The 18,434-nt window shown below is 53.4% G+C and overlaps 3 protein-coding genes across 3 annotated transcripts; 1 reads left to right on the top strand and 2 right to left on the bottom strand.

Moving 5' to 3' along the window:
- Window positions 1-8,438: 8,438 nt before the first annotated feature.
- J4E93_009579 (uncharacterized protein) lies at window positions 8,439-9,959 on the top strand (the record flags this gene model as incomplete). The annotated part of the gene is made up of 1 exon (XM_049347469.1): window positions 8,439-9,959. One exon carries the CDS (start codon window positions 8,439-8,441, stop codon window positions 9,957-9,959), a length of 1,521 nt encoding a protein of 506 aa, XP_049195475.1.
- Window positions 9,960-11,833: 1,874 nt separating this feature from the next.
- On the bottom strand, window positions 11,834-13,958 carry J4E93_009578 (uncharacterized protein; the record flags this gene model as incomplete). Its single annotated transcript, XM_049347468.1, has 9 exons — window positions 11,834-12,065; window positions 12,147-12,266; window positions 12,320-12,590; window positions 12,646-12,738; window positions 12,789-13,060; window positions 13,112-13,304; window positions 13,447-13,760; window positions 13,811-13,861; window positions 13,912-13,958. 9 exons carry the CDS (start codon window positions 13,956-13,958, stop codon window positions 11,834-11,836), a joined length of 1,593 nt encoding a protein of 530 aa, XP_049195474.1.
- A 1,776-nt stretch (window positions 13,959-15,734) lies between these two features.
- Window positions 15,735-18,134, bottom strand: J4E93_009577 (uncharacterized protein; the record flags this gene model as incomplete). Its single annotated transcript, XM_049347467.1, has 3 exons — window positions 15,735-16,967; window positions 17,018-17,259; window positions 17,315-18,134. 3 exons carry the CDS (start codon window positions 18,132-18,134, stop codon window positions 15,735-15,737), a joined length of 2,295 nt encoding a protein of 764 aa, XP_049195473.1.
- Between the last annotated feature and the right edge of the window lie 300 nt (window positions 18,135-18,434).

Here is an 18,434-nt window from a genome sequence, read left to right as displayed (position 1 = left end):
CAAGATCATGTCCAGTTACAGCGGTGTGGCGTTGCGGCGTTGCGATCAGACAAGGTTGGTCCTTCGAGCTCCTCCAACGGACATGACCATTCTTTAGCAGTCACAAAATCCAAACGATAATCGACATGCTGCCGCTTGCTTTTAGATGCTGATTCCAGTCTCAAACTTAAAGCTTTTGCATGGAGCCCGCGATGATGTCTTAGATGCGGAGATGCTCGGAAGTCCGCTGTCAATTAGCTGTGTAACATCTGCAACAAATGCCAGCTTCTCTAACTTCGCTTCCTTCTAGAATGGCGGATAAGCAAGCATGCGCATCAAAAGTGGCTTCAAGACCAGGATGCGTTATGATAAGCTGAAAGATAGCGCATACATGTCACCTGCTAGACCATCTGTATGCCACATCTACCAAGTCATACCCTACAGAGCATGCTTGAAGATGCAAAAAGAGATGTGAAAGCATCTGATCTTGCGCTGTGAACAGTTGACCAGATATGGGCTGATTCGATGATGTATGGTGGGTAGCGCAAAAGCAAAGGCAAAAAAAAGCCAGGAATTACATGCTACTCAATGGTAACAAGACACGGCGGAGAATCGAACCTGGGTGATGTCAGCCAACCATTCATTCAAGTGATGAACAGTGGTCCGATCCTCTAACCAATGCAAGGCGCCTGGCAGCCACTACTACGAGGAACCCGACACCTGGGACCTTTTGATGGAAATATCCAGAAAGTCTTTGTATATATAACGATAAAAACTTACTTTTGGTATGTTTGGTGAAGGAGATTGGCGGGATCTTCTGATTGGCATCGCGGGGGTGTGGGGCAGGCACGGCGGCGACAGGGTCACCATCCAGGCACTTTGCGTGACCAACGGAGAGGCCGTGGTCGGGTAGCTCCTTCTTCTCCACCATCTCATGCCTGACTTGCTTCTGTACGTCCATCGTCCTAGGTTGGGTCGTTTGTAGGGCTGGCCATGGACAAGCTCTAAATGGCGGCCTTTACGTCTTGCAATTCGACATGCGTTCCTCCCACAACAAGTCTCAAAGCATCTCCGTCCTGAGTTTGAGCTGTCCACCTGAGCTGCAGCTTGATGCAAATATATGGGAAGCGTGTCATGCAGGGAGCTGCACCGACTTGTCGCGATCAGAAATCTCTAAACTTTGTTCCGCAGCGAGACACCAGTACACTCTGTGCCTATGTCTGAGGAGCACTTTACAAGTTCGACACTCCGTCTCATCACGCTGATTGGGATGTGTAGACGCAGCCTCATGTTTGCATGCGCAGCGCAGGTGCACGGCCAGCGCACAAACTGTAAGAGTGGTCTTGAAGCCCCTGCATCGCCATCCTTGTGACATCCCGTTAAGAAATCCGATACGATGGAGGCTCTACGTGCGGCTTTTGCTGTTGCGCCGCTCGCATGAAAGTTCTCACGTCTGCAAAGTGCGAGTCTTGTTGACCCCCGTGGTGTCCGCACTCCATCACCTCCGCCACCCCAACACCTCCCACCGCGACGACGCGATAGCAGTGTCGTCAAGGCAGAGGCGTCTGATGCAGAAGACGTGACGATGAGAGGAAGGCGAGTCGTTTCCTGTCGGGCTGACTTGATCGCAGATCTTATCGATGTCCAAAACTCCCAACGCCGTCTGTCCGCGAAGTCTTCAACACCGCTGCGATCGGCTCCGCCGCAGCAACGGTCGTTCTCGACTTGTTCGTCCTTGGAACATTCGATCACGAGCGCTACTTCGGCGCCCTGCTTTACCACGCCGATACGGAGGCACGGAAGCAACACCGACAAGCTGCATCGCCCCGCCAGGCGCACGAAGAACGCATTCCAGATCCATGCAGCACCACGAGACACACGGCAGAAAGCGATCCCCAGGCAGAGCATCACGGCACCGGATCCACCAGACTGCTTGCAGCGGTTCTGGAGCCCACAGGAAGCCGCCGTGGCACTCGATCCTTCTTCTTCACCGGACAAACTCAAGGGCGGGGTGAAGCCCTGCACACGCGAAGATCGGGCGGTCCCTCTACCATCGGATAGATACATCCCACAAGCCGGCAGGACCGTACACCAAACGCGCGCCACGATGCAAGACAGCTTTGTCGCGATTGATTGAGGCCCGCGAGTCGCCGCGACCAACGATGCGAACACCGCACAAACATAACGTAATGAGGCAGGCGGAAGTTTCCTGACTACGGCTCTCCGGCGGCGTGAACCTCTCAGCCACCGCGAACATCGGCGCTGAGAAGCCTGCGCGAGCAGCTTCAACAAACGATATCTCTCGCGACACGAGTGCTCAGCTACTCAGCGGATGCACTGGGAAACAAAATTGTCGGTCCTGGAGCTTGACATACCGGTCCTGTACGTGGCAACCACCGTATCAATGCCATGACTAGTGGCGCCGAATGAAGACCTGGACGGATGTCTCGCTGGCGAATCTGACTTCGGCTGGACAACTCTTCTGTGGTTGGACGCAGTAACGCTGGTTTGCGGAGTTGAACATTGGAGCCATGACCGTAAGAGCTTGGAACAAGAGCTCAGACTGTCGGTACATGGAGCCATCAGTCTTGCTCGCACGTCTTACTCTTTGACATCTTCTCAGAGTACGAGGTCGCAGGTAACTTGTTTGCCATGCCACCATGACAAACTTGTCGATGTACCCAGGGGAACGGTGTATCAAACACGCTTTCACGACGGAAACATAGCGTGTTGAGGGCAGATAGGTCGTTGCGGTCGCTAGACTCATGCATCTGCTCCATTGACCCTAATACTGATTGGACGACTGGTCGGCATTGCCAAAGCATTGGTGAGTGTAAATCCCAAGGAAGTCTGCCGACGGCTGGAGCACCTTGCCAGCCCAAGACCATGGGGGCCAGGCAGGTGAAAAGAAACCAATACTGTCGAGCGACGACTCAAGATACGTGATCTCAGCACCTCATTGCCGACTGCGTCAGATACCATACCCCGTGGTTTCTCTTCGGGTTAACCTGATCGACTGATGTTGAAGGACTAGCCTGCACTTGTCGACCCCACAAGCATTATGCAAGGCTCTGCATGACTTCGTCGATGGACCCTGTGGAAGAATGTGGGACAATACATTCGGGTACAAGCTGTCACAACTGTCGAAAACGCGCTCGTGTATCCAGTCCAGACACGATCAAGCATGACGAGATGGCTAGCAGTTGCTGATGCTCTGATCCGCAGTTGTGGCTTCAGCTGGGAGATGATACGCTCGCTGAAGATCAGAGTGTAGTGCATCCACGTCTTACCTGGGGTGAGACACCCCACAAGGCCTGATCGTTTTGCAACAGTCTGTAGCATCAGACGCAGGCCTTGCATTGTTGCCGACTTGTAGTAATACTATCGGAAAGCCAGCCTACTCCATGCGAGTGCGAGCGAGGTGACGCTCTGAACGTCAAAGATTGCACAGCTTTCGATTTGCAGCAAGACTGGATGTATCCTCGTGTGCCTCGAGCATGCGCAAGAGCCGTTGTTGTAGCAGCGATTAAGCTGTTCGATGCGAGTTTCGCGTCGTCTGCCCGTCCGCTCCTGCTTTCTTCTGTCGACTGGTTCTGCGGTACAACGCGCAAGGCTGTTGCGGTCTGTGTCCCTACGCCTGATGCAGGGCTCGGTATCAGCATGGCGACGCATCATAGCTGTTGCATGACGAAGACTGTAGCTGTGGAGACCATGCCGGCGAGCTTCCACCGAACGAACAACAACCAGATGATGCGAAATCGTGTGTCGATTTGCCGACCGAGCAACCGCTGCAAACTTCCTTTTGTGGCCCACAACCCGTAACGTACCCATTACCTTCTCTTGCCAGATCTTCTGCAAGACAGAGATGGACGTTTTGCCGATCCGAAACAGCCGAAACATGGAATTGTAGTAATCGCGTACTCAATATCGATGGGCGGAGGATCGTAGTTCGTGAACCTTCGGCCGTAGGACGCTTGTGCAGACAAGGAAGAGGCCTCGATTGGCATTTCTTGACGGTTTGGCGATGCCAACATGGCTTCGGCTAACATGCTTGTCGTGAGAAACGGAGAGAGGTCTCGCTCGAATATTACCTAGAGTTTTGGTAAAGGTTACAGTGCAAAGCCGAACTCTGGGGGGTCAGCATAGTCAGAGCTGTACCACCGCTTCGCCAACGGAGGTTGGTGTATAGCTGCAGCCAAAGGTGGAAGCCGACAACGCAGCCCGAGTACTCAAGTAACCTGTGGCTGGTAGTTGTTTGTCCTGCATGCCTCTCCTTGCAAGCGTTGTAGCTTCCTACGTTGAGGGAGATGTTCAGTCGGAGCTTGGCCAAGCGAGTGGTCTCTCCCGCGGAGGTCTCAAATCCGGAACAGCAAGAGTCCCGAGGGGGCAGAGTGACCGCAGGTATAGAGGGAATCGAGGTGGGATCGCGAGCGTTCGAGGGGTAGGTAGGTGATCCGACGCGAGCTGCATGCAAGGTGGGCGCCGCTTGGAAACACCTCCGAAGCTTGTTCGAGACTCGATGTCCATGGAGCTGTAAACCTGGCAACAGAAGTGAAGTGCGCAAGCAAGCCAGTGTTGCTTTGCCTTTACCAAGCTCCTAGAGAAGTTGTCTCGAGGCATGTTGGACATGGGAGAACGACGCGGACTGCCGGGTGAGGGGGAGCGTCGCGTTGAAGCACACCAGCTCGATCCAAAGCAGCCCTTCCTGGTATCATATCACCATATGCCTTCCTGAAGGTGCCACTATAGGCGAGCGGCAAGCTGCGAGCTGCGAGCTGCGAGTCGCGGTCGAGGTCGTCGTCATGGGTGTACGGCGGGTTGGAGGATGTTTTGCTGGGGAGCCATCTCAGCGGCTGAGGCGCTGGTCGGACTCGGAAGACATATGCATCTCAGAGGCTCGAGTCTTCATCTCCATATCGTATAGCGAACGTGTCGTAGCGATGTGGAGTCGATCTCGTGGAGCTGGCGGTTGGTGGCGAGTTGGTGTGTGGGCTGAGGCGAGAAATTCAGGAGGGAGGCGCGATGGTGTTCCAGGTCCACGCGGACATGGCGAACTTCAAGAGCAAGGACAGCCGCACCGTGCACACAGCAGCTGGCGAGTAACGACTCCGTCGTCGACGTGTATTGCACAGAGCTACTGCATCGATGCAAGTCCGCACGTCAGAGCAGAGAGAGTCGGGCCGAATCCTTCGCGCAGGAGTTAGCGAGGCCAGCCCCGCGGAGACACCACGCCGTGGAGCGACTGCAAGACAACAGCACTGAAGGGATGCACTACATCAGGAAGGTCGAGAGGAGAAGCTTCCTCATCGTGGTAAGAGCTACAGGGTGTACCGCATCTGGAATCGGGCTCAGGAGGAAATGCATACCATGTAGGATAGATGCAGGCAAGTCGACCCTACCTCAGCCCTACTACAATGCAGACAGATGCTAACACTCAAGCAGATAGTTTATCAGATACAGTACCATATTCGTAGACCCAAAATATACCATCTGTTGACCTTCCAATGTTGTGCACCTGCCTGCCTTGTGGACGAGATTCTGCCAAGGACAGGAACCGATGGGGCATCGTCCCTGCTGAACGCCCTCCTAGCGCCAGAAACTCTAATCGCACCTCTGCCCACTCCCTCCACACCCCTCTTGTTTACTGACCACCCCTGCCTCAACTTCCGCTGCGACTTTCGCCAAGCACGAACCCCCTTCCCATTGCCACGACTAATGCAGAAGAGCTTCTCATACGCGTCATTACGGTTCAGATCCCCTGGATATCCTCCTGAGCGACACAGCGCGTCGCCTGCTTCCATCGCCGTGCATAGTCATCGCCGGCGCGACGAGCCACTTCCACAATCGCGTCTGAATTTCCTAGCAAGCGCGATGGCAGCTCTAAATGGTAACAGGCTATGCGCCTCCGCTTGATCTCCGTCGGTGTATCCTTTGCAGTCTGGCCCTCGATGAGGCCCGTTGTCGTTTCGACATCAAGCATGCAGACAAACATCGCACACTAATGACCTACAGCGCTGCAGCGACTACACCGCTTCACAGAAACACGATCTGACCGCCCACCTCTCCTTCACCGACTCCCAATCGTTACGCTCGACTCTGTCGCTCGAGCTCACACTCTGCCTGCGTAATGACGGTACAACTTCGATAAAACAATCAGTAGGATGCTTCCGCAATATGCTATCAACGCTTCCGTATAGGCTGTATCAACATCAAAACCGCGCCTACCGCTTGAGCGTAACCGCACCTTAGGACTCCGCACCAATCTTGAAGGCCTTCTTTCCTATTCATAAACCCGTGCTTCGGGGTGGCTATCGACCGACTAGGAACTCGAGCAGTGTCTCAGACATCTGTACAGACCCACAAAGGTGTCTATTTAGCATGGCAGCGCGAGTCGTAGACATTTCGATCATCAGGTCCAAACTTCAGGTATTCAGCAGGGCTCATGTGGATCTTCTCTCACAGAGCTCTCGACTTCCAGTTCAGAAACCATTCCAGCAGGTAAACCCAGCCGGCGGCTTGCAAGAGCTTCTGTCGCGCGCACCCATCATCTTCGGACCTTTTTCTGGATATTCAACAACATCAAACCCTTGGCTACGGGGCCTAGCATCAATCCCTGTCCTGCCCTTCTCATGAGGCTTTGGGCTAATGTCCACGACTCAGTAGTTTGCCATCCGGTTTGCATTGGGTATCTGGGCAACCTAGCGGTAGGTTTCTTCCGCTTGCCGAGCGAAGGGTAAGGTTGACTGATGTGAGATGTTCCCTTACTCTGTCAAGTTCAAGTCCAGGCATGTCATCATGTTCTTTATATTGTGGGTTTATTATGTTTCCACTTCCACGCGCTCTTCTGTCCACACCTGGACCTTCGATCCACCAGAAGGTTTCCTGCTCTTTCTCTTGAACATATTTCACAAGCCACTGCTACCAGCCATTACACTCTAGTGCTGTCAGCTTGTTCAGCTATCTCGTTCACGTCATGATCGAGCGAAACAGGTACATTGCTGGTTAGGCTTTTCTCGCAAACAATACTAAAAGAGACGGGATCTAACAAAGGCTTCTTCAGAACTCAACGTTCTCGGACGGCATACACTTGGCACAGGACCCGCAACATTGGCTCAGTGAATACTCACGGCCCATAGCCACCACAATAGGCAACGCACATCCACAGCGAGACAGACAATACAATACGTCTTTCTCATTGTAGTCAGCTCACAGACGCCGACTATCGGCCTTTACCGCCAGTTTGCCACCCGGATTCCCACGTCACCAAGAGTTTGAAGCGCGGGGTAGGACATATACATGAACTGCTCACGTGTTGTGGCCCACCCAGGCTTCGAAACACCATCAATCCGCGCCGTTACCGCTTATACCAAGCGTCACTGAGACTTGTGGATATATATATACATCCTCAACTTACCTTGACATAACCTTTTCTCATCCACAAAGGCTCTTGCGACCAGATCATCAGAACTTCAAAAGCAAGACGTTGCTCTCTCACCTGGACATCCTCGCTTATACCGTTCAGCAATACGACTGTATGCCCAACCAACGTTGACAATTGGAAGTCTGCCAGTACTATTCTTATCTTCCCACGCAGTACCTTGCAGTGCCTTTGCAACTTGATTGGAAGCTTGCATAATCGCCCGATATCCCGACACGTCAATTGCTATCCTGAACCCGAACCGAATTACATCGAACGAACTTTCGACTTCCGACTTACAGATCGAGAAGAACGCGGTCGTGGTCGCTTCAAGACACTGCCATCTCGACTGCGTTGTGTAATCTGTGGTCCCTTAGCGTCCTACCTTGTGGCTCAACTGTCCGCTGTCAGCCACCGCACCCGCGAAACCTTCTTCGTCTCGACCAAACAGGAGACGGCAAAGAAGACATATAGACTGCTACGGTTAGGAAGTTCAGAGTGAACATTCTCCCGGCGTCTCCCGTGCTTCACGCCGCCTAGTCCTGTTTGCGAAGAAGAAGGGGTGTGTTGCTGTGGTCTTGGCTGAGCGTACGTTGAGCACGTCCTCCCTACTAGCCAGTTCGTCGCCTACGTAACTGAGCTGCTCCGGAGCTCCATAACGCTAGCGCCTCGTCTGCCTCCCCTAAGTCCCCTCCCACAGCTGGCCCATCTCTACCCCACCACCTGTAAACACCCTCGCCCGCACATCTCCAAAAGGTACGTACCCCCGACAGCTTAGCTGCTGCTTCCCCTGCACCACTCCCTCCTTTTGTCTACATCAGCAGCACTCTGGTAGCTTCGTCGTGGCGCTACAGCTTGCGTTGTTGACTCTCCTCCGCTCGCCGCCCCGCACACAACACGCCCACTCTAGTGTACACATTGCGCCTTTGCTTGACCTCTTGCTAATTCCAACACAGAGAGCACTTTGGTTCTTGATCCCTTGCTGCGACTTGCAAGTAAGCTACTGGAGATCATGTCCCGCTTCCACAACAACCAGCTAAACATGGTTAGCCTCTTGAACGAGGAACCGACCACACCCACTCATAAACCCTCTCGCAAGCGTGGTCATAACATGCCCGCGCCCGAGTGCCATTCCAAGAACCTTCTGCAGCACAACGGACCCATCGAGACTTTTCGCGGTCCAGAGGTGGATAACTCGTACGTCAACTACGGTTTCGAGAGCGATATGCACCGTCGCGGTCAGTATCACGCTATGCAAGCCTATGTTGCCCCAGCTCAAGCTCCGGTGAACAACGGTGGCTCTGTGAGTTATACCCCCACATATGACAGCGATTACGCCGAGAGCGATCGCGAGGACCACCCCCCATCCAAGATTCCAAAGATCAACAAGGATGGCGCGCCCCGCAAGCCACGCCAGCCTCGTCCCAAGCTGCTCAAGTGGAGTGACAACGATTGGAAGAACGTAGTCCTCGGTATCGTCTGGGCCTGTGGTGAGACTGGTGTTCAGATCCCGTTCGACCAGGCTGGCCAGGTTGTCGGCGAGAGCTGTACTGCTGGCGCACTTCAGCAGGCTATCTTGAAGCTGCGCGGCAAACAGATCGCAGAGGGCTACCAAATTCCATCGTTGAGGATGGCGTGGACGCGCAAGAACAAACGTTCATCTTCTTTGTCGTCCACTGCTAACACCAACTCTCAGCCAAACGCTGGTCAGGACCCACTGACTCCTTCCCGTCCGTCCTTGATCGTGAAGCTAAAGGTCCTAGTGTCCAAATCCGGCCTTGTCAAGCATTCACCTGGATTCAACAAGGTCGGCGCTGATTGTGTTCACGAGGAGTCCAAGGAGAAAGATGAAGTTCTCAACCAGCTTCAAGACCAGAAGTCCGGCGAGCCTGATGATGACGTCTTCAAGTTCGACAACGACGGTGCCCAGGACAAGGATGGCTTCGTCGATTCCAAGATCAACGGCTCTGCTGTGAACAACCTCCCGTCCAACGGTAATGTGCCCAAGGATGGTCAAGTCTTCGGTGTCACCATCCCTCACGCGTCCCCTCCCGGCAAGTTTGGCGGATACGGTGGCGACATCGTCCCCCAGCGTATGGCTAACCCATACCACCACACCCGCGGCTCCCACTTCGAGGCATTTGACTTCGATGGAAATGACCGCGGTAGAGAGTTAAAGTCCGTTGATCTTGACTCTTTCGAGTTTGTCGACGAGGACAACGAGGCTCTTCTTAGGCGCCCACGCCGTGCGTTGATCCCCGAGATGTCCCCTCTGTCGGGCCATGCTTACGAGAGTCCTTATAGTTTCTCTCGGGAGGAGGGTCAAGATGTTCGTGGCCACTCGCCTGTGTGGTTCGCGTCAGGTCAGCGAGGAGCCCAAGGTTTCCTGGGCTTGGCTTGCCGGCCGCAAGATGGGCTACCGCCGCTAGAGGCCGGCCACATCCCTGATCTGTTTTCTCACGACGTTTTCGCGAACTGCGGTATCGATCAGGGTTCATACGTCGACGTACCCATGGCCGAGGCTTATGATGGCTATGGTTTCAACGCGGGACATTCCAACTAAAAGCACCTCGCCTCGTCACCCGCCTTCACGCGAGTAATGGTCAGGTTTACACGACTGTAAGAACAACTACCGTCTCTCAAGATCGCTTTGCTAACCGTTGTTACCAGTATGATGGACGGTTTTCTTATGATAGCACGATATTCACGGTTCACGGTTTCTTCATTTTGGCTGCTGGTTTTGCAGTCTGGATATGGTATGACACGACACGATTACATGAACACGCTGGGTGTTTATCTTCTTCATGGGTTGATGTGACTACTTGGCTTGAGACATCTACGTCGGCCTTGATAGCACTTGGCATAGTCTTTGCACTACATGAGTGATGGATAGGATACCCGCTTCACGGATGAAAAGTTTAGGTACTTGAGTAATGGAAACTTGAATACCTCTATGATGACTTCTATTGATGACAAAAATGATGATACTGTTACTGATGATGGTGACGCGATTGACCAAATGAGTGACATGAATGCGCTTTGCTCCCGGATCTTCTACTTGGACAACTGCGGCAGTATCTTCGCGCGGCGCACTCATTGCGCATTTTGCTAAATACAATAGCCGCCGATATCCGAAAGTTGTGTGACTCACCCAGTGGCTCAGGAGGGCAGGGCACGAGACGCGCAAACAAACGCGAAAAGTCACGGTGAACGTGACGCGTCATCAACAATAACAATGGGTGACCGTGACTTGAGATTTAGGCAACCGCGAATAGGCGTCTCCACGTGGACGAAAGATGGCGCTTCAGGCAGGCATGTAGTGTTTGCATACTCCGATAGGTCTTCCGAGTGCGATGCGGAGTGGCATGGCGAGCTGTTCGCGACGTGTGGGTCAAACCTTGGAAGGTTCTTCGATATCGCAACGAAGAACTCCATCATTGACGTAAATAGCCGTCTCAACCATTGAAAGCCTTTTATCTTCTTCCTTGCTTCACATGCTAAATCGTCACTTCTATTCACTTGTTGGCTGACATTTCATGCTCATCACACAACATCACAGCAAAACCATTGACCTGGTCGAGACACTCACTTAACCTCAACACCGAGTCGACTGTCTCGCCGATCGCCGCAAACTACCAACTTTCTGTCGCAACGTTCAACGCAATACTCATCATACTCGAACAACATTGTCTTCCAGAGTTCGCAAAGGAGACAGCATGGACCCAAGATTTTGGCCTGGAGGGATGGGCAGGGGTATCGGGGCCGGTATGGGAAGAGGCATGGCTGGTATGGGAGGAGGTATGGGCGTGCCCGGCATGGGCATACCAAACATGCAACAACCATTCTACCCACCGCAAGGATTCCAGCACCCGTATCTTCAACAACAACAAGCACAAGCACAAGCACAAGCATATGCACAAGCACAAGCCGGGCAAGCCCAACAGCAGTAACAACAGCAGCAAGCTTCCCCACCCCCATCCGCAAGCGCACCGCCACCCAAAGACTCCAAATACCCCCGCTTCGTCAACCCATTCCAGGACGAGAAGCCGCTAGGCTCTTACGGTAAGCGCGCGTACGTACCGGGGCAGGAGGCTATACGTATCCCATCTGGGCATCGGGGTGATGATCCGTGGACTAATTGGCATATGATGCAGGCGAGAAAGCAGTTGCAAGGGATAAGGAGGAGTTGGTGAGGTATGACGGAAAAGATGATGAAGTTGGGTCAGTAGATCAAGTAGTGTTGTCAAAGTAATGCAATAGCGAACAATTCATTGTTGGCCATTTTCAGGCTGAAAGCATTTAGTTCGATGCAACATTACATCCTCCGTTCCTCCCTATCTATCATACTTTCGCATATACCATCCCTCATCCATCCATCTCCATCTTCTCTCATTCCCAGTCATCCTAACATCCCCTCACATCTCCCTCGTCCCAAGCCTAGGTCTCAATCTTGGGCACTGCAACAGCCTCATCGTGCTGCACACTCCTCTTCCTCTCCTGGTTCTCCGCCACCTCGCCCAGGTTTATGCCGTGTCCACCCTTGGGATCGATTTCGGCGAACTGGACAGCCGGGCGGAACTCCTGCGACTTCCACGCTTTGCTGACGATGCCGTAGAGTTCGTCGACTTGCTCGAGACTGAGGCCCTTGGTTTCGTAGATCATGAACCAACTGTGAGGAAAGAGGTGTCAGCGTTTGTCACGCAGATGTTTGAAGTTGAGGGGGGTGGTGTTGAGAGTAGAAGGGACTTACACAAAGGCGATGCAGACGAAACAGAATGAACCCCATACGAAGAAGACCTTGGATTGGAGGTTTGCATGGTCTTCGTCGACCATGTAGGGGGTTGAGTAGGCGATGGCCCAGTTGAGCAACCTGGAATTTGTGTTAGTCTTTTTCGATACAGAAGTCTTTTTTCGTGAACATACCAGTTAGATGCTGTGGTCATGGAAAGACACTTCGCGCGTGCCTTGAGAGGGTACAGCTCGCCTGTTACTACCCAGGCAACGGGGCCCCAGGAGCTGGCGAAGAAGAAAATGTAGATGCACACGAAAGCGATGGCGGCACGTTGAGCTGCGAGATCGGATGTGCCGGCTACTGTTCCTGTGATAGCGACGATATACTGACACACGCACATGCCGATCGCTCCGAGGAGAAGTAGGTTGCGTCGACCGAGGCGTTCAACCATGTAGAGACCCGCTAGAAAACCGAAAGTCAGTACTATTTTCGTTCGCCTTGGACAGGAGTGGCTTACGGAATGTAGACGCAACGTTGACGCAGTTGGTGATGACCTGGATGATGAAGGGGTCTTGGAAACCAGCGTTCTGGAAGTACTGGGTACCGTAATCTGCATATATTAGGCAACTGTCACACAGGCGCGTTTTAGGGAGGTCTTACAGAAGATGAAGTTTACACCAGTAAGCTGTTGCAGCGACTGCAGCAAGCATCCAGTCACGAGACGCTTGCCCAGCGTTCCCTTGAAGCAGTCGGCGTATGTAGACTTGCCCAACGACATCTCGTAAAGATGGTTGGCCTGAACCTCGTTCAGTTCCTCAACGATAGCTGGGTGATCGACCGGTAGACGGCGGAGCTTGCCGAGGCTGTCGGCAGCCTTCTCGTATCGGTCCATCTTGATGAGATATCTCGGTGTCTCTGGCAAGAAGAAAAGTCTAGCAGTAGGTTAGCAGCTGCCATCGTCTAGTTGACAAGAATGCACTTACCCTCCGACAAGAACGATAGACCACAGGAATTGCACCGCGATTGGAATGCGGTATGATCCGGAGTCATTGCGGTCCTTGGTCGCATTGTTGACAATGGCTGCGAGCAGCAACCCGATCGTGATGGCAAGTTGGTAAGCTCCAACAATCGTTCCGCGAATCCATTTCGGCGCGGTCTCACTCTGGTACATGGGAACTATCGTCTTGTTAGCTTTGGTACAAGCGAGCCAAATGCCCCGCAGAGCCTCATCGATGCGGGGCGAGGGGCGCCAGCCACCATTGACGATCAGCCCCACGATGCCGGGAAGCGGAGAACAACGAGAAAAAAGCTGACTTACTCAAAGCGGAGATAAGACCAACACCATAACCAGCGAAGAAACGTCCGGCAATGAACAATGGTTGCGCTGTCGCGGCCGTCTGTAGAATGACACCGAGGTTGAAGACGACACCGGCAGAAACCATCAAACCGAGGCGGCGGCCAAGTAGATCACCAAATGGCGCAGCCGTCAAAGCGCCGAAGAAGGTACCAGCGGAGAGAATAGAGACGATCAAAGAGTCCTGAGCTGCTGTGATACTGAGATCTGGTTCGGTGGAGAATTCCTTCTTCCAGTAGTCCATGGCAATAATGCCAGAAATGGTACCTGTGTCATATCTAGGGAGATCAGAACCTGCGCGTGACACGACAATGAGGTGTAGGCTCACCCGAAGAGAACACCACCAAAGGCGACGAAGAGACCGATTACAATGGCAGGCCTTCGGGAATGTTAGTGGTGTACCAGATATGGAAGGCCAGGAAAGCTTACCATGCCTTACCAGCTGTGTCTGGCGGGGGCTTGAGCATGAAACCCATGATGGCAAACTTCGATTTGACGTCTTAGAGATGGCAATTGGCGATGTCGCGAAATTCGAGACGCGTAGCCAGGCCATTCAATAGGGCGCGCAGTCACTCTTTATCTGAGGATGCAAGCTCCGAGCATCTCTCCATCCAGCTCGCGATCCCGACGAACCCTTGTCCCATGCCGCTGCACCTCAGTGCCATATCACAAGTTGCTAATCCCAGTCGGTTTCCCAAGCCAACCATTCTTGCATGGTATGCCCCGCATCATAACATGGAGCGTACCGCAGTTGGGTATTACCCCGTACTCGGCAGGCTGACCTCCCTCACACCACTTACGTCGGAGGCTGATGACAAGACAGCGATCATAAAAGCCAGTCACGATCGCCCAGCGGTCGTTCGTCACGGGAGCGGGCAAAGACTGTCGATGTGGTGGCTCAGTCAGACCATGTTCAAGGGCAAAGCACCGTGCCAATTCTCCCTTTCCGTCGTGAGCGCGTGCCAGGCCAAAACCATCACGCAGGAAATGCCGCACATTCTGCAGGCAAGCGACGCGTTCTTCGAGAAGTTTGCCGCTCCCAATGATCGCGTCAACCTTTCGGCATGTCAGAAAAAGGATGGGCCGATTGTCTCCTTGCAACCCCAGGAACTCCAGAGTGGAGACTCGTCGGTATGATTCTCGGAGCGCAGAACATTGGCAGAGAAATGTTTTCCCCGCGCAACACCAAGATGACCATAACGAAGACAAAATTGCTACACGTCGGATACAGCGGCATGCTATCTTGTCGTTCTTTCAGAAGGAGCCCTGAAGTATGTGCTCGTGACAGTTGTTGTTCTCCTGTGTAGATGCTGTCGCGGCATCCCTTGAGCCAATAAGCCTTCGCTTCCTTTCGCTTCCCTTCGATGTTCAGTGCTCGGCATTGCTTGGACCGACGCGATGACTCGGGGACGTGTGCTTACGGCGCAGCATCTGCATCGCGATGTCGATGATGAGTGGCCGACGGAGCGGTCATGCCTGACATGTGCCGTGCCGTCACTTCGGTCTTACTGCGACGATGAACGTCTCTCTTCGAGGCTGATTTTCGGGATGTGGAAGGATGGTTGAGGTTGATGAAATGTGGAGGTACTCCGGGGTAGCTGCGGAGTCTAACGGGCGCACTGGCGGCGCTGTACGTCAGAGGCATTGACGCATCGCTAGAAGCCACGAAGACGTTTTCCGCGCATCGAAGCTCGATCGCGCAGGTACAAAGTTTGCAATCGAGGCTGCAGAGAGTTTCAGAACCAGGTCCCGGGATTTGGATCTCAGTGGGCAAACTCATCTTACCAGATCCTGGGAAGGAGCCCGCTCGTGTGTTTAGCAAGATTGGTTGGGTATCTCACCAGGGTGCGACGATCGTGACGATCTGCTGAAAACAGTGGTGACATGTCCACCTAACAAGCTTCTTTGGCCGTAGCCAATTTTGAGTCAGGCATCACGAGTAATGGCAGACAGCTGCTTGAAATATAGCGGTGCAAACTTTTTTTCGTGTAGCACCTGGGCAGGCAGGAGCTGCCTCGCACGTGGGCTTGTTGTCAAAAGATCGAGACGGAAGTCGCGACCGGCGCGAAGTCTTTCGCCAAGAGAGAAGAACCGCAAGAGCAATCCAGCCTCGTTGACATGTCATCGAAGCACAAAGCAACGTGAAAGCTAGTTCAGCGACAACAAATCTCTTTCGAGAATGCATTGGTATCTAGTGAGAGGAGCCCACACTCCTGCTTTTTGTGCTTCATGCCTTCCAAATCAACAACACACTACGCCTTGTTCTTGTCACCACTCTTTCTCCGTGCCTTCTTAGACTCGACCTTGGTCTCCTTCGCGCTGACGCCGTTAGGTGTAGACGCGACTTCAATACCGCCACCCTTCTTCTCTTTCTTGCCTGCCTTCTCCTTTGCACTCACGTCGCCGTTCTTGACCTTCGCAGTCTCCTTGGGCGACTCCTTGGTTGCCTCCTTAACAGCCTTCTTGGGTGACTCCTTAGCCGTCTTCTTCGGCGACTCCTTAGCGGTCTCCTTTGCTGCTTCCTTAGCAGTGCCATTCGTAGCCTTCTCGCCCTTTGGCACAACAGCCCTAGGGTCCTTGCCCTTCCTGCGCATTGTCTTGACCTTGGCCTTCTCCATGTACTTCTCGTCTTCATCCTCGTCAAAGCCACCAAAGTCTGATTCATCGTCGCTGTCCGCTTCGATGGGCCGGCGATCGACGATTTCGAGTCCGGTGGCTGGGGCGTTGGGGTTGGCGGTGTTCTTGGCCTTTGCAGTTGAAGATTCGTTGACTCCGACGGCGTTGGGTGGGGTAGGCGCAATCTTCTTGAACTTGGCGACGAAGAAACCGTCGACGTTGTATGTGTGAGGGTAGTATCTCCTTGTCATCTTCATCGAGGGGTGGAAGGCCTTGCCGCCAATGTTGGTGAAACCCTCCTTACCGAAGGTGAGACCGGTCTCTACGAGCTTGACGTTCGGTCGCTTGTTCAATGCGTATTGAACGACTTGCTCGTTCTCTTCGAGAGTTACTGAACAGGTACTGTAGACGATGTATCCTCCGGTCTTGGAGTGGTGGTTGACGGAGTCGATAGCGGCGAGCAACAGCTGCTTCTGGAGATGGGGTAGCTTCATGAAGTCTGCTTCGGTCTTGTTGGTCTTGACACTGGCATCTTTGGCGATGACACCAGTACCAGAGCAAGGAGCGTCGAGAAGTACACGGTCGAAACCACCCATGACCCTAGGGAACTCAAGAGCTGAGTAGTGGGAGACGATGACGTTCCTCGCGCCTAGGCGGTGGATGTTTCCTATCAAACCCTTGGCACGATCCTTGTTAGCATCGTTGGCAAAGATGCATCCTGTGTTCTTCATCAAAGCCGCCAAATGTGTTGTCTTTCCACCAGGAGCAGCAGCCATATCTAGCACGCGCTCGTTTTCTTGGGGTGCGAGAGCCATGACGGGCAAGAACGATGAAGCGGCCTGGAGAATGTAGTGTCCGGCGAGGTATTCCTATAAAGGGTTAGTAATGGTTCGAAACATTCATTTCATGCCAGGCTCACAGGTGTGGCTCCGAGCGGCACTTGCGCATCGAAGATCTGCAGACCGACTTTAGACCACTTTCCAACGGGCTCAAGTTGTACACCGCGGTTGATCAAGCTTTGCGCAAGTTCTCGTCGATGTGTTCGGAGGGTGTTTGTTCGGATAACGACTGGTCTTGGGGTTTCGTTGGCTTCGAAGAAGGCTTGCGCTTCGCGGGGTGGGAAGAGGTTCAGTAGCTTGTCTGCCAGGAATTCGGAGTAGCCTATCAACAGTATTAGTGTGCGCAGACATGGGACTCTGATAATTCATCAACGTACCGTAGTAAGCACAGATGTCCTTCAAAAGCGACGCTCTGTATTCCGCCCTACTTCGCCCCTCCTCAGCCAGGTTCTTGAAGTCGTCCAATACACGGATCGTGTCTGTAAGTCTTGTGCGCAATAGCTGGATGTCCTGGTTGACGAGATTCGTGATCGGCCTGCCATCCTCGTCCTCGTCCTCCAGGATCTTAGGTCTCTCCGCAACGATGTTGGTTTGCATGTTGCTCTCCTCCAACTCGGCTTGCGCCTCCGCGTCCTCAATCGCCTTCTGCATGTCCAATCGCGTAGACAGACCAGCAATGTTGGCGGCGGTGAGCTTCTCTTCAGCGTCCTCCTCGTCATCGTCGTCTGACCACATGGCTGCGCCTCTCCTGATATCGTCGTCCGAATCTACAACGTCGTCGGAGCCGAAGTCGTCGTCGTCCATGTCTTCGTCGTCTTCGCCTTCGGATGCGCTACCGAGCGCATCAAGTCCGGTAACATTGATGTTCTCCAGATCGGAGTCTTCGATGTCTGACATGTCGTCCTCATCGTCCGAAGGGGGTAGAGGCGCCGACTTCTTCGACTTTGCTTTGGCGCCATTCACGACAGCTGCAGCAGTCTTCAGAGGCTGCTTCACAGGCTTGACAGGCTTTCCAGCTACCCTCGTCTTCGGTACCAACTTGGCCTTGGCCTCCTTAGCTTCTCTTGCAGCTGTCCTGCTCCTCTTCTTGCGCTCCGGGTTTACAGCGTCGGGCGCATCTTTTCGCTTCCTCGTAACTAGCGATTCGTCGAGGGCATCGGGCATGCCCTGCTTCTTCATACGGCGACCTTGACCCATGGCGACAGATTTATCCCGCGGGCTTTTAGTGGGCGGTAAAGCAAAAAGGTCGAATTACTGAGAGATGGCAGCGTGAACCAGCAGCGCGAACACCGAACTTTCGCTAGCACTTTGGAACTTTTTCCACACTAGCGGATTTCCTTTGGGCTTAGCGCGTTCTTTGCCCTGGTCGAGCTGCTGCGATCCACTGTCCCGCAACACCAACAGCGTCATCGCACTGGAGCTATACACATCTTCGACCCGCGCGCAACCCCACTATATTGAACTTCTACTCGGAATCGCATTTAGCAAGCCTTAGCT

This window comes from Alternaria ventricosa (genome assembly GCF_023758065.1).
Source record: "Alternaria ventricosa strain BMP 2768 chromosome Unknown scaffold_22, whole genome shotgun sequence".
NCBI lineage: Eukaryota > Fungi > Ascomycota > Dothideomycetes > Pleosporales > Pleosporaceae > Alternaria > Alternaria ventricosa.
The sequence above is the reverse complement of the archived record's forward strand: the minus strand, read 5'-3'. Positions and strand labels throughout refer to the sequence as shown.